This window comes from Pipistrellus kuhlii, unplaced genomic scaffold (assembly GCF_014108245.1).
Source record: "Pipistrellus kuhlii isolate mPipKuh1 unplaced genomic scaffold, mPipKuh1.p scaffold_m20_p_2, whole genome shotgun sequence".
In the NCBI taxonomy this organism is placed as follows: Eukaryota; Metazoa; Chordata; class Mammalia; order Chiroptera; family Vespertilionidae; genus Pipistrellus; species Pipistrellus kuhlii.
The window spans coordinates 49662364-49676008 of NW_023425515.1; the positions used below are offsets into that span (position 1 = coordinate 49662364).

The 13645-nt window shown below is 47.9% G+C and overlaps 1 protein-coding gene across 27 annotated transcripts in view; it reads right to left on the reverse strand.

Annotated features, from left to right (window-relative positions):
* Window positions 1-13645, reverse strand: part of KALRN (kalirin RhoGEF kinase) — a 640493-nt gene that overhangs the window by 564960 nt on the left and 61888 nt on the right. For 2 of the 27 annotated variants that reach the window (XM_036447856.2, XM_036447853.2), the window contains exon 1: window positions 5972-6159. The exons of 19 other annotated variants lie outside the window; for them this stretch is intronic. In XM_036447856.2, coding sequence (XP_036303749.1) covers window positions 5972-6038 — 67 coding nt within the window. In that variant the 5' untranslated portion in view covers window positions 6039-6159. Of the gene's footprint in view, window positions 1-5971; window positions 6234-13645 lie in introns of those variants that run through there. 6 more of the 27 variants (XM_036447854.2, XM_036447870.2, XM_036447875.2 and 3 more) reach the window with 6 other exon arrangements.

Genomic DNA, 13645 nt, shown 5'->3' on the forward strand with positions numbered 1-13645 from the left:
GTCCTATTACTACTCATAGTAGCACACTGAGAATCATAGACCCAGCCTTGCACCAAAGTGCCCACAGGTCTCTGAAGAGAACCAGGTACAATTATCAAGTGAACTTTTTCCAGGACATGGGAGTTTTGAAATTTGGAAGGGGATGGATGTGGATTTACCATAAAAGGGGAGACTTTGAGCATTTCAAGTGGAAGCACAGAAAATATGAAGGCTGCTGGGGAGGCAATCATGTGAAGCTACAGGGGATTATTCTGGGATAGTGTTTCAAGCTGTGTTCAACCTGTTTATTGGACAAGAGGCCTGGTTCCTTTAGGAAAGTACTTGTGCTAAAAAGTCAATTAAATAACTGTAAAAGATATCTATTTATGACTTAAAAAACTAAATTAAAGTAACTTCTTTATTTATGATATTATTGATAGTATTCAGCTTCAATGGGAAGGTGATTACAACCTAACTTCATTTAGTTAGGAGATTCCCAGCACAGGCAAGCCATCAATGCACTTTCTTTTTTTTCTTTTTTCTTTTTTAATATATTTTGTTGATTTTTTACAGAGAGGAAGGGAAAGGGATAGAGAGTTGGAAATATCAATGAGAGAGAAACATAGATCAGCTGCCTCCTGCATACCTCCTACTGGGGATGTGCCTGCAACCAAGGTACATGCCCTTGACCAGAATCGAACGTGGGACCTTTCAGGCCACAGGCCAACGCTCTATCCACTGAGCCAAACTGGTTAGGGCTCAATGCACTTTTCATACACACGGTGCACACTCTTCTTTCCTTTTTCCTACTGATCATAGGATGGAAGGAACAAGTCAGGACAGCTGGTTCAAAGAAGCCATGCATCATGCAGGCGCATACATGCAACAGCTTACAAGAGCAGGACAAGCTAAACTACGATGGGTATCCAGCCTGGTAGTCCCTGGCAGGCTAGGAAATGGACTAAGCAAAGATACCAAGTCTGACCCAGTCAGGGCCAGAGCTGAGCAGCAAGCAAGGCAGGGCCTCTGTCAGTGACAGGAAACCAGGGACCAGGAAAAAGGCTGCAGGCATGGGAAGGAAGAGACCAAAGAGCATGGTGCTCTGAGAGCTATGGCCATGATGGCCAGTTGTCTTCTGGTCTTTTACTGCCCCTGGGCAATCAATCCTTGGATTAAAACCTTTGGAAGGCTTGAAGGTTGAGGCACAGAGAATTGCCACGCAGAGGTGAACTTCAGTGAGAAACAAGTGGATTCCTGGTTGAAGAAGAGCCCAACACCATGAAGGCTTGAGGTGAGTTACTGTCCTCACCGCCCATCTATCCAGAAGGGAAAAGGGATTTTTCTTTCTCTAGTTGAAGCTGAACACAGACAGTGCCCATCTATGGGAGTTACACTAAGCAGGTAAGGAAACCTGTTTTGTTGTTGTTGTTGTTGTTGTTGTTGTTTGACATCTGGGGTGACAAACTGCCATCTCAATCTCCAGAGCCCTAGGCGGCCTGAACAGAGCGAGAAACCCAAGGCAAGCTGGGGCCAGGCCACATCCTGGGACACAGGTAAATTTTTCTCTGAAAATATAAAGTTAGGTAGTGATAGGAAATGGTTGAAATTTCTGAAGACAGTTACATAAATTATAGACACAGGATTGTGTTCTTTTACATTTTGTTTCTTAGTACAGTCCTATGTTTATGCCTGTGTTTATTATTCTCATATAGTGACTGATCTCTCGTTTATTTTTTTTTACTTTGCTGAAGTGTCATTTTTGCCTCCACTCTCTGACATCCAGGGTAGAGGATGGCAAGGAGCTCTTCTCAGTCCTCGCTGTCATTAGGATGACCCTCAGAGCCCCTTAAACACGCCAATCTCCAGCCTCCTTTCCAGCAACTCTGATGTAATCGTCTGGGAGATGTGAGGAGGGAGGAACTGGACATTGTGCTAAGAGCTCCCAGATGAATCTAATACATATCCAGAGATGAGAACCAGTTTCTGACCCAGAATCCAAAGCACTTTGTGGTAGCTACAGGAATGTAGACAAAGGACCAAGAAGAAATCAGCAGCCTTAAGTCTATGCTGTAAATTCAACGTGTCACTTAAGTTTTCCACAATCATTTTTGTACTTCTGTCCCCATTTCACCTTATTCGCAGACCTCCTGCAGTTATTTCTTTTATAATGTTTTTAATTCCACTCCATTTTTCACTTACATTTACTTTAAAAATAAACTGGTGGAGTGGGGATGATAGGCAGGAGCAAAAGAAGAGAAGGATTGGCTCCTAGGGAGAAAAAGCACTCAGAGTGAGAAGTCAGTGAAGTCAGGAAGGGGCAGGCCCAGGGTGGGAAACCCAGGGTCCACATGGCAAAGTTGGCCCACACATAGGGGTGGGAGCCATGGAAGCTTGGCAGTAGGTGAGAGAATGAGAGAGGACCGCCAGGGAATGGGTCACAGGCAGCATGGAGCTGTGCCTTTAAAGGAGCCCTAGGGGCAGAGGAGAGAAAGGACTGAAGGAGCAGTGAGGCTAGAGGAGGCGGCCATCGGGGGATCAGAGATGAAGGCAGGGCAGAGTGAGGCCCAAGTAGGGCTGGTGGGAAGGGAAAAGAGAGGCAGAGAGGTGGGAATCAGGGGAGATCTGAGGAAAGGGTGGTTGGGATGGGATGGGATGGGATGGGATGGGATGGGATGGGATGGGATGGGGGCAGGGGGGTGGACAGCTCAGCAGGCAGGTCAGATTGTCCTTCAGACAGTGCCAGGCAGTGACCAGCAGGAGAACCCCCAGCAACCCCTGCAAACTGCCTGAACATGCCTCATGCATTACAAGGGGCGGAGGTTCCCACACCTGGGAAACACTGCCGGGCACTTTATGAATAAAGAACGTCAGTATTTTCACTTTTCCCCGTTCACTACCATAAAAACAGGTCAACAAAGAAATATAAGCCTCCACCTCATGTGTCAGGTTCCCATGGATACACCAAAACTCAACAACAAAAAGCAACGTTAAGTCTCTTCTCTCATACACAACTCACATGTCATATCTATATGAGCTTTCTTCTGATGGGCAGCCCCACCATAGGAACCATCTCCATAGTCACTAACGAACACCCAGCAGAGTGACAAACGCCCAGCAACCAAACACTGTAAAAACAGCATCTGCTGTTAATGGAATAAGTCATGTTTCTGAGCAAGATGGCAGTTCATTATCATATGAATCCTTACATAGAGTTAACTACAGTCCTAGGAAATAATCCCTTTGATTTGGGGGGAAGACAAAAGATTGGTCTTCGATCACCAAACATACACTGTCATCTCTTTGTAGCTTATTTTTGCTCTATGATGTGCTCTAATGCATCCTCTCTTTTCCTAGGTGTGTCAAACCACAGATCCATTTATCCCCCAGTCGTAGCCAAGGGAATGACTCAGGCTGGCAACACAGCTTGTCGATTAGTTCAGCTTCCTGGGCTAAACTCATCATTTCCCACTTCTACTCATTTCTTATTCCCTCCTCACTTTCTTAAGGCTGTTACTTTCAAGACGACATGAGGCATGACAATGTCTGGGTGAAATAACATAAAATCCTGAAACAAGTGAAGGGAGCAAAATTCTGTTACTCTACAGAGAGATCTGAGAGAATTTTGCTCACTGCCCAGAAGGACCGGTTCATCACTTATCCATTCATTCAACAAATATTTATGAGCATCTCCCATGAGCTAGCTCAGTCTAGCATGCCATGTTAAAGCATGCCCTTGTCTATACAATGTTAGCTAACATTAGCTACTAGAGGGAAGGAGCTATATCCAAAAATGCTGCTTGAACATAGATGTGGTGTGCACACATATACATGTGCAATACTGTGATACCCATTCATCAGACTGGGCAATATAATCAATCCCCCAGAAATAAGTTGCCCTACACAGTCAGAAACCGCTAATCTAAAACCTCATGTTAAAGAAAACCTTCAAGACACTGTTTATGGAAGACCATCAGCTTTCCAGTTACATCCACACCTGATGGCAAAGCATGCATGCAAGAACACACAATTCTGGCCACCAACTTCTGCTTCATCAAGGAGACAGCTTAAATCCTTCAACCCATCAATTCATTAACCTGACATTTCTAAGAATGCCTGACACTTTTACAAACGCTATCACAATTTCCCCAAAATTCTATAATATAGATATTGTTATTAATATTCCCATTTTTCAGTTTAACAAACTGAAGGTCAATTTGAGGGCAAATCATTTATTCAAATGGATTTATTTGAATAATAGAAAGTAATGGAGCCAAAACTTAAACCTTGGTTTGTAAGTCATGGATTCAAGCATTTTCTAAAAAATAAAACTTAATTATTGGTAATATAGCTTATACATTAACACCTAGTTTCTTCTTATAGTTAGCATCATATGTCAGTTGGAACATTGTTTTAATTCATGTAAGTATAAATTATTTCTAAGCCTCTAACAATTCTTAATTGGACTTTTCTCAGCTCCTGGTGATTACATACTACCTGTTCCTATCTTTCCTAAAATGTTTGTGGGAGAATAAAAGTTAACTGTCTTGGTAATGAAAACTAACATTTAAGGGGCAATTTCCTCATGCCAGGCACTAGGGTAAGAATTTCACTGAACCCCTATAGCAACTTCCTGAATTGGTGCTACTGTTGTCACCACACCCCCTTTTATAACAGCGGAAAGGAGGCACAGAGAGGTTAAGAATTTGCCTGAGGTCACACAGATCAGGGAGATTCACACCTGTGGTCTCCTTTCCCCTGCCCCGGGGCTATGATTTCCACCAGCTGGAAGTTCTGGCTCTCCTCCTAACATTCTCATCTCATCTCCAGTCTGGGCTCCCACTGGCCTGTTTCTTAGTGCTAGGGAGAGACTGCTTTTCACATGTGCTGGTTTGGTTTCCTCCATCTTTGATTTCTCCTAGATAAGAGCCCTGCTCTGTGCAGCTCTCTGCTTCCAGCTGGAACTGACCTCCTGGCGCACCTGAGGCCGTTTCCGGTGGAGATGAACGCACACTGGGGTAGGCAGCAGGGCTTCCCCAACCCCATCTTCTCTGTCAGGGGCTTTGATCTCATTCTCATCAAAATCTCTTAAAGGAGCCAGTGCTTTTTAAAAATAACACTAAACATTTTGTTAAACCAATGGCTTCTCCCTACAATGCAATGTCTGGATTTGTGTCACATGACCAGGAAATTTAAGTTGCATTAATATTTTACGGGAGACTGTCTTAAGGTCAAGTTAATCTGAGGAATAAAACGGAACTTCTTCCCTTCCCACTGACTGCAAATGCTGTAAGGGCTCTCCCCACAGGCAACCCGCAAAGGGAGCTGTCCCCAGGACAGGTGCTGTAGCTCCAGGATGCTGAGAGGCGCAGGAGGAGGAAAGCACACTTACAGAGCATCTACTGTGCACCAGTCATTATGCTGTGTGTTTTACAGGAATGAACTAAGTAACAAGTCCACAATAATCCCAGCAGATAGGTCTTCCCATGCCCATTGACAGGTGGGGAAACAAGCTCAGAAAGGCAACCTCAATCAGGGGAGTCACAGAGGTGGGGAGCAGCAGAACTGAGAGGTGAGCCTGTGTCGGTTTGTCCCCAGCTGTTTGCTGCAGGGACTGTTCTCCTTGCTGCACTGCTTCTCAGTGTCCTGTCAACAGCCCTGCGAGACAGGGCTTACCTTGTCTCCCACTACAGAATGAGCAAGAAATGAGATCCTGATACACAGATGTGCCCCACACGGCCCCGTGCTCCTGACTCCCAGCTGGGGCACAAACGTCCCCAGAAAAGCAGCCTTTTCTTACTTTCATGGGTTGGCGACTAGCCTCTGTGTCATTCCCTCTTCTCTCCCTTTTTGCTCTCTGCGCACCTTGCTGTTGTGTCTTTCTGATTCTATCTCTGTCTATGTCTATGTGTGCATATCTTCCTTCCTCTGTCTCTCTTAAACACACACACACACACACACACACACACACACACACACACACACTCAGGAATACCTCGATCCAGCAGCCGGAGCAAGCGGAGATACCAGAGATACCACTGGTCCCAGAAGCGGTCCGTCATCCCACCCTGAACTCATCCTTCACAACCAGTCCCCTCAGTAGAGCCTCTTTCCACTAACGCTGACAGAGGAGGCCGGAATTTCTTGACGTGGGGCTCGCACGCAGCCTGTTCTAAGCAAATGCCTGCCTGCGAAGACAACCACCAATCCACCCACACAGAGGCTGGCTGTGCCGGGAGCCCGTTTCACAGCAACAAGGAACAAGAGCAGAATGCCGCCGCCTGTGCAGATGAGCCTGCATGGGCCCAAGGGGAGGTCAGCGGTGGGGAGGGGCGGCAGGGAGGGCTTTCAAGAGGTTAGGCTAGAGGTGGTCTTAGGAAGGAATCCACCTTAGGAAGGAATCCAGTCAAGGTCAAGTCTTGAATTTAATTCCAGGATCTCCTGCTGTTCTGCCTTCCCCCTGCCTCCCACGCCAGAGACCAGTGATTCCCCTAATAGGATGGGGGGGGGGGGGAGTAAGGGGCCAGGAGCTCAGCCATCCTGGACTCTGAAGCCAGCCCAGAAGACCCAGAGCCTCTCTTCCTTGCTCTGCAGAAACCACAGGAACTCCCTGCCCAAGACTGCCAGACCCACATGACCAGAAACAGGCCACAGACCCTTTCCCCCCTTGTCCCTTCAGGGATCGATCCTCTGTTACAGTGAAGACGGCATAGGCCCTGGAGCCACACAGTCATGGCTCACATCCTGCTACCGCTAAATAGTTGCCGGGCTTCGATCGAGTTTCTTCAACCCCCTAAGCCCCAGCTTCCTCCTCTCTGGACTGGGGAGAACAGCCCTGGCCTCACAGAGCCATGGTGAGGCTCCAAGGAAAAGAAGAATTGAGCCTTTCTGGAAGCGCTCTCGGTAAATAGGAGCACTCAAGTGTCCATTCCCCCTTCCCCTCCACCCTTCTTCCCTCTTGCCAAATCCTAGTTCTCACGCATCCATACATCACATGGTTTCCTACCTCCATGCCTTTGCTCCTGCTCTTCCTTCCAGTGGCATATCCTCTCCCACTCAGTTGTTCTGCTGTTTGTTCCATTTGCATATTAGCCTCTATTATATAGGACTAGAGATATGGTGCAAGAAATTTGTGCATGGTAGGTGGGTGTATGTGTCCCTCAGCCCAGCCTGTACCCTCTCCAATCTGAGACCCCTCGAGGGATATCCAACTGCCCATTTAGGCCCAATTTATCTCACAATCCAGGACTGCTAGCTCCCAACTGCTTGCCTGCCTGATTGCCCCTAACTGCTTCTGCCTGCCAGCCTGATCACCCCTAACCACTCCCCTGGCAACCTGACCAATGCCTAACTGCTCCCCTGCTGGCTCAATTGAGCCTAACTGCCCTCCCCTTGCCAGACTGGTCACCCTTAGTTACCTTCCCCTGCAGGTCTGGTTGCCCCCAAGTGCCTTCCCCTGCTGGCCTGGTCCCCCCCAACTGCCCTCCCCTGCAGGCCTGGTCACACCTAACTGCTCTCCCCTGCTAGCCTGATCCCTGCAACTGTTCTCCCCTGCCAGCCTGGTCCCTTCCAACTGTTCTCCTCTACTGGCCTGGTTCCCCCTAACTGCCCTCCCCTGCAGGCCTGGTTGCCCCCAACTGCCCTTCCCTGCTGGCCATCTTGTGTTCACATGGGGGCGGCCATCTTGTGTGTTGGAGTGATGGTCAATTTGCATATTAGATAGGATAGCCTTAACTGGACAAGCCTCCAGTTAAGAGAAAACCCATGTTCCAAGAGGTTAAATGACTTGCTTATGGTCAAATGCCTGGTGGGTGGCTGGGCTGAGAAAGAAGTATGTGCCATCTGCCTCCTCCCAAAGAGAGCTCCCGGGGCCCCGAGTTGTCCTCTGAGGAACTGAGACGTCTTTCACAGAGTGACGGAAGCCCCACCACGGGGCAGGGTCTCCAGAGCAGTGCGGACATGCCATGGACACAGGCTGAGGACGGAGCCTGCATGTGGTCACTTACTAACAGCCTGTCATGTTTTCCTCTGACCCTGACTTGTGGCTACCCTGAGGGAGAGCATTTCCAAATAAGGATGCCTTTCCTGCCGAAACCGGTTTGGCTCAGTGGATTGAACATTGGCCTGTGGACTGAGAGATCCAGGGTTTGATTCCAGTCAAGGGCATGTACTTTGGTTGTGGGCACATCCCCGGGGAGAGGGGGATGCAGGAGGCAGCTGGTCGATGTTCCTCTCTCATCAATGTTTCTAGCTCTCTATCCCTCTCCCTTCCTTTCTGTAAAAAAAAAAAAAAAAAAAAAAAAAAAAAAAAAAAAAAATCAATAAAATATATATTTAAAAAAGAATGCTTTTTCTAACACAACTTGGGGGAAACCTGACATGGGAGGGGCATGGATCCCACCAGGCAGGAGACAGAGACAGGATAGCCTGTGGGAAAGATGCCTGACTGTGGGACAGAAAGCCCCAGTGGCTGTGGACACTGTGAACAACGGTACTGTGACCGTGCTCAGACTACTATCCCACAGCCCATTCTTGGGCCCTGGAAAGAGAAGCTGTTCCCTTCCTTCTGGTAATCAAGGGCAAAATACCCCCCACAGCCTCAATGCCAAAAACAGAAAGAGAATAAAGATGTTAAAGAGCAGTATTGGTGCAAGCACTTCCCTCACAAACTGTGAACCTAAGAACTTAAATTAAGCATATCCGTTGGGTCAGGCCCAGGATGAACGCATGAATTTTACTGAAGATTGGCTTCACCCCACCACGCTGGGCTCCTGGGAGCTCCCCAGCCCACCACTGTTCTCCCCATCTCCCACAGAGCCTCAGAAGCCTTACTTTAAAGACAGCCCCTCTAGAAGTTGAATAAAATGTTCCAAGGGACTGTAGGCATTGCGATGTAGTTGCAGTACAATTAGAAAGGGTGGGATATTGGCCAGGAAAGCGCTTTATTGATTGTTGTTGTTTGTCTTAAACAATGCTTCTGCAGTGGTTCCTTCCTTGATAGCAAGGCCACTGGCATGGTTCCTCCTGCCCACCCAGCTGGCTACAGGGACATGTTCTCCAGGAACAAGCAGCGTCTCCAGGCCAGCGGCAGCCCGCCCATTCCGTCCACCATGCCCATCTGGATGGTCACCGGTTACTCCATGTCACAACATAGATGTGCTCCCTTTCCTTGGCTGTTCCTTCCTCTTGGCACTGTTCTTCCTCCCTCTCTCTACCCACCCCAACGTGGAAACGCTGTGTTCCTGATCAGATAAAGCCAGCACGCGTGTATGGAGCAGAAGGCAGGCAACATGGAGGAAGGAGAGAATCAATCACATTCCAGATATTTCCCCTGCATCTCCTCGGACAACAATGACCACTGCTCCTGCAGCAGCGCTGGCCGGCTCCTCCAACACAGGGAGCTATTGAATGAGGACAGGCCACCCAGAAGGCAGCATAGCTGCTGGCAGCGGCATGCCAGATAAAGACTGCCTGCCAAGATGATGTCCCCCCACAACCCCACCCAAGGAAGTGGGACCCACAGGCTGCCATTTTGCCCTGCAAGCTGTGCTTCAGGTGCACCATGAAACAACACTCCAGCAGACACCATCCTCAGCCACCTCCCACACCCACTTCTGTCCCCTTGGCAATTAGTGCCCAGGTGGCGAAGTGAAGACTGTGGCAACACATTCAGAGCCACATCCATGGGATGCGATGGGCACCTGCCAGCCTCTCCTGTGAAAGCCCCGTGTCCCCAGGTAAACAGGCTCCCGAGGTCCACACCTGAGGACAGCACCGAAGGCAAGTATCACCTAACACACTGAAATCCAAGCCCACCTCTCCCAAGAGGCCTCTTCCATGCTAACCTCATTCATTCTCTATCTCAGAGGTTCTCAAAGTTTAATGGACAGCAGAATCACCTCAGAGGGTCAGTTACCCGTGCAGATCACTAGGCCTCACTCCCAGGCCTGCATTTTTAACAAACTCCCCAGATGATTCTGAAACAGTGATCTCTATCTACCTGCTTCTGTCCCTGCTCGCTTCTGTTTAGCACGGCACTGACATACATCATTTAGCTATTCTGGTTGACTTCTAGGGTGTACCCTATTTCACCCACACACCCTCAGAGTCCAGGAGGGAAGAGGATTCTCAGTCCTGACTCAGACTAGGGTCTCCTAAATAGGAAAGGGAGGTCCCGCCTCCCCTACAGGGCCAGCAGAGGACTCTTCAAGGAAGGGCTGAGAAGCTGCCAGCCCGAGGCTGAGAAGTCAGTCTCACCTCTCCACAGGCTCCAGAAAGTGATCATTCCACCGTGGCCTCGCTGCACATCTGTACAATGGCTTTAAATGTCACCACAAATACCAGGTCAGGCAGCAGGAGGGAAAGGTGGACGCTAATTAGCCTGCTTTGCCCTGGCTTTTGTGTCACCTTCCTTCGTCCTCACCTCCAACCTCTGCTGAGATCTTTAACTCTCCGTTGGCCAAGGGAGCCCCAGGCCACGAAGACTACACAACTGATCAATGAGTCTCTCTCATCGTTGATGTTTCTATCTCTTTCTCCCTTTCCCTTCCTCTCTGAAATCAATAAAAGTGTATCTAAAAAATAATAATCAACAAACGATTGCATGAATAGGTGGAACAACAAATTGGTGTTTCTCTCTCTTAAACACATACACACACATTAAATAAATAATTCTTTAAAAAGCCCACTGTACCATCAATTAAATACTATATTTTGGTTAGCATATATTTAGAACTAAACATTTTTTTCTATGTTCTGTTGAGGTTCCTTCCATCTTTGGAAAATGTCTAATTTGTGTGTGTTACATAGGGCAACCCAATATGACTCACCTGAGAGCTCTGATTCCTCTCACCCATACATACACAACAGGCTGTACATAGCCAATCTAAATTCTTTCTTCCTTGGCTCTTACTTTCAAAAAATGAAGAATCAGCCACAATGATCACTTTACTTGGCAATAAGTAAATTCTGCGTATGGTTCTTAAAAACAACTGACTCCCATAAATTATATAAATAATCCCAATATATAAAAACCCTGGTCATAATGACCAGTAACCACCGAGGAACCAGAAGTCATGGCAGCCTAGCACTGACCACTTCCACTGCAGGTGTGGTGCCCCAGCACTGACTGCTGAGGGGGCTGCAAATCAGGGCCAGAGAGAGGCCTGAAGAGAGAAGCAGGAACTGATCCATTTCCTCTAAGGTAGCTTTTGATCAGCCCTTGCCTCTCTCTTTCTCTCCCAGTCTGGCCAGCAGCTGCTCCTCCATTTCTCTCCAGACCTCCACCAGGGCTGTTTATCAGCCATGCCTTTCTGATCAGGCCCCATTGATAGGCCCAGAGACGCTGACTGGCATAGGAATCGACCAATCAGAACCAAATGTGGGTGCTGTGAAGAACCAATTGCTGCCTAGGAAGGCAGAGCTTTTGACATTGATTGACATAGGAACCAACCAATCAGAACCAAATGTGGGTACTGTGAAGAACCATCGGCTGCCTAGGAGGTGGAGCTTCTGATGCCGACTGGCATAGACACTGACCAATCAAAACAAATCTGGGTGCTGTGGAGAGCAAGTGGCTGCCTAGGGGGTGGAGCTTTTAATGCTGACTGGTATAGAAACCGACCAATCAGAATCAAATCTGGGTGCTGTGGAGAGCCAATGGATGCCTAGGATGTGGAGCTTTTGACACTGACTGGCACAGAAACTGATCAATCAGAACCAAATTGGCCAGCAGAGAAGGGCAGTTGAAGGCAAGATCAGGCTGGCAGGGGAGGGCTGTTGGTGGTAATCAGGCTGTCATGGGAGGGCAGTTAGGGGTCATCAGGTTTGGCAGGCAGAGGCAGTTGGGGCAATCAAGCAGGCAGGCAGGCAGGTGAGCAGTCAGGAGCCAGCAGTCCCAGATTGTGAGAGGGATGTCTGACTGCTGGTTTAGGCCTGATTCCACCTAAACCAGCAGTTGGACATCCCCAAGGGGTCCCCAGTTGGAGAGGGTGCAGGCTGGGCTGAGAGAACCCCCCTCTGTGCATGAATTTCATGCACCGGGCCTCTAGTCTCTTTATACTGTTAAGCTGAAGCCTTCTGGCTGTTGGGAAAGGGTTTGAGCTTTGTAATCAGGCCAACTGGGTTCAAATCCCAAATCTTTTCCTAGCTAACTGAATAACTTTAGACAAACCACTTAACTTCCTTACATCTCAGTTTCTTCATCTTTTTGGTAAAGATAAAGCTGACCTTAAACCTGAACCTGAACAATGCTCATAAGGAAAAAACAAAATAACTTATATAAAATAGTAAGCACTGTACCTAATACATAACAGGTACTTAATAGAATTAGTGCATTCTCCTACAATAGAAAACAAGCTCATATCAGGTCTCAATTCATTGGACCTAAGTATACAGCCAAATCAATAAACACAGCATCAGTTCTGCCACTGAGAGAAGCTCTAAGCCAAGTGGCCCTTAGGAACAAATCGTGACTACAACTCCCCCAGCTTCTCTCCGACTTCAGCCTGGGGTGGAGTCCCAGATCTTACTTGCCCTACTGCCCAACTCAGCTGGCTCCCTCCCTCTGCCCTTACACAAGCTGGAAAGTTTTAAGAGAGATTCAGTTAGGAGAAATCCTTTGACTCTGTGCACATGAACCATTTAGATGACCCTTAGCACTGAGGAGATGAGAAACTACAATGATTTGGCTGCCCTAAAAGTCCATCAATTCTGGCCTCACAGCAAATACACAGGAGAGCTTAAAGATATCCATGTAAAACAATGAACTATAAAACTTCAAAAAGAAAAACTTTTTAGTCTTAGGGTGGGAAGGTTTTCTTAAGCAAGACACAAAGTATGACATGTTGGCTTGTATATGCATCTTTTCCCCCTCTGGAAGGATATACAAATCATCTATGGAGAACAGATGCTGGACAACAGCAGTGAAAGTAATACATTTCACAGTATATCTTCTTACAGCTTTTGAATTTTGACCTTTGGATTATATTACCTAACTTTTTATTTATTTTTACTTTTTCCTTATATTTTTTTTTTATTGTTGACAGCATTATAAACGTCCCCTGTTTCCTCCTCTTTTGTCCCCCTCCACCCAGCCCCTGCCCACACCAGCCTTGGCTATCGAATCTAATAAAGAGGGAATATGCAAATTGACCATCACACACTACAACAAACATGGCAGCACCCACAGCAGAGGGGAGGGTCCATAACACAAGATGGCTGTGCCCACGGAGGTGGGGTTTCCGTAACACAAGGTGTCTACACCCACAGCGGAGGCTGAATTTCCATACCAAGCCTTAACGAGCAATCAGCAGGGACCTGATGCTGCACCCCCCACTCAGTGGGGCTTGACAGGGGATCTCAGGCCGAACCCTCCACCCCAGTGCCAGGCCGCATCCCCAGCCCAGCGGGTCTTGGCAGGGCCCACCTGGGGTGCAAGATGGCAAATGGGGGTGGGGAGGGTGGTGGCAGCAAGTGGCAGGGCCAGCTGCCAGCAGCCAGGGAAGATCGCCCTGATCTCAGGCCAGGTCTAGGGACCAAACCTGTGTAAGAATTTTATGCATTGGGCCTCTAGTGTGTGTGTATATATATAGTATTCCATCATTTGGGTATACCATAGAGCCAATCAATGACTCTCTCTCATCATTGATGTTTCTCTCTCTCTCTCCTT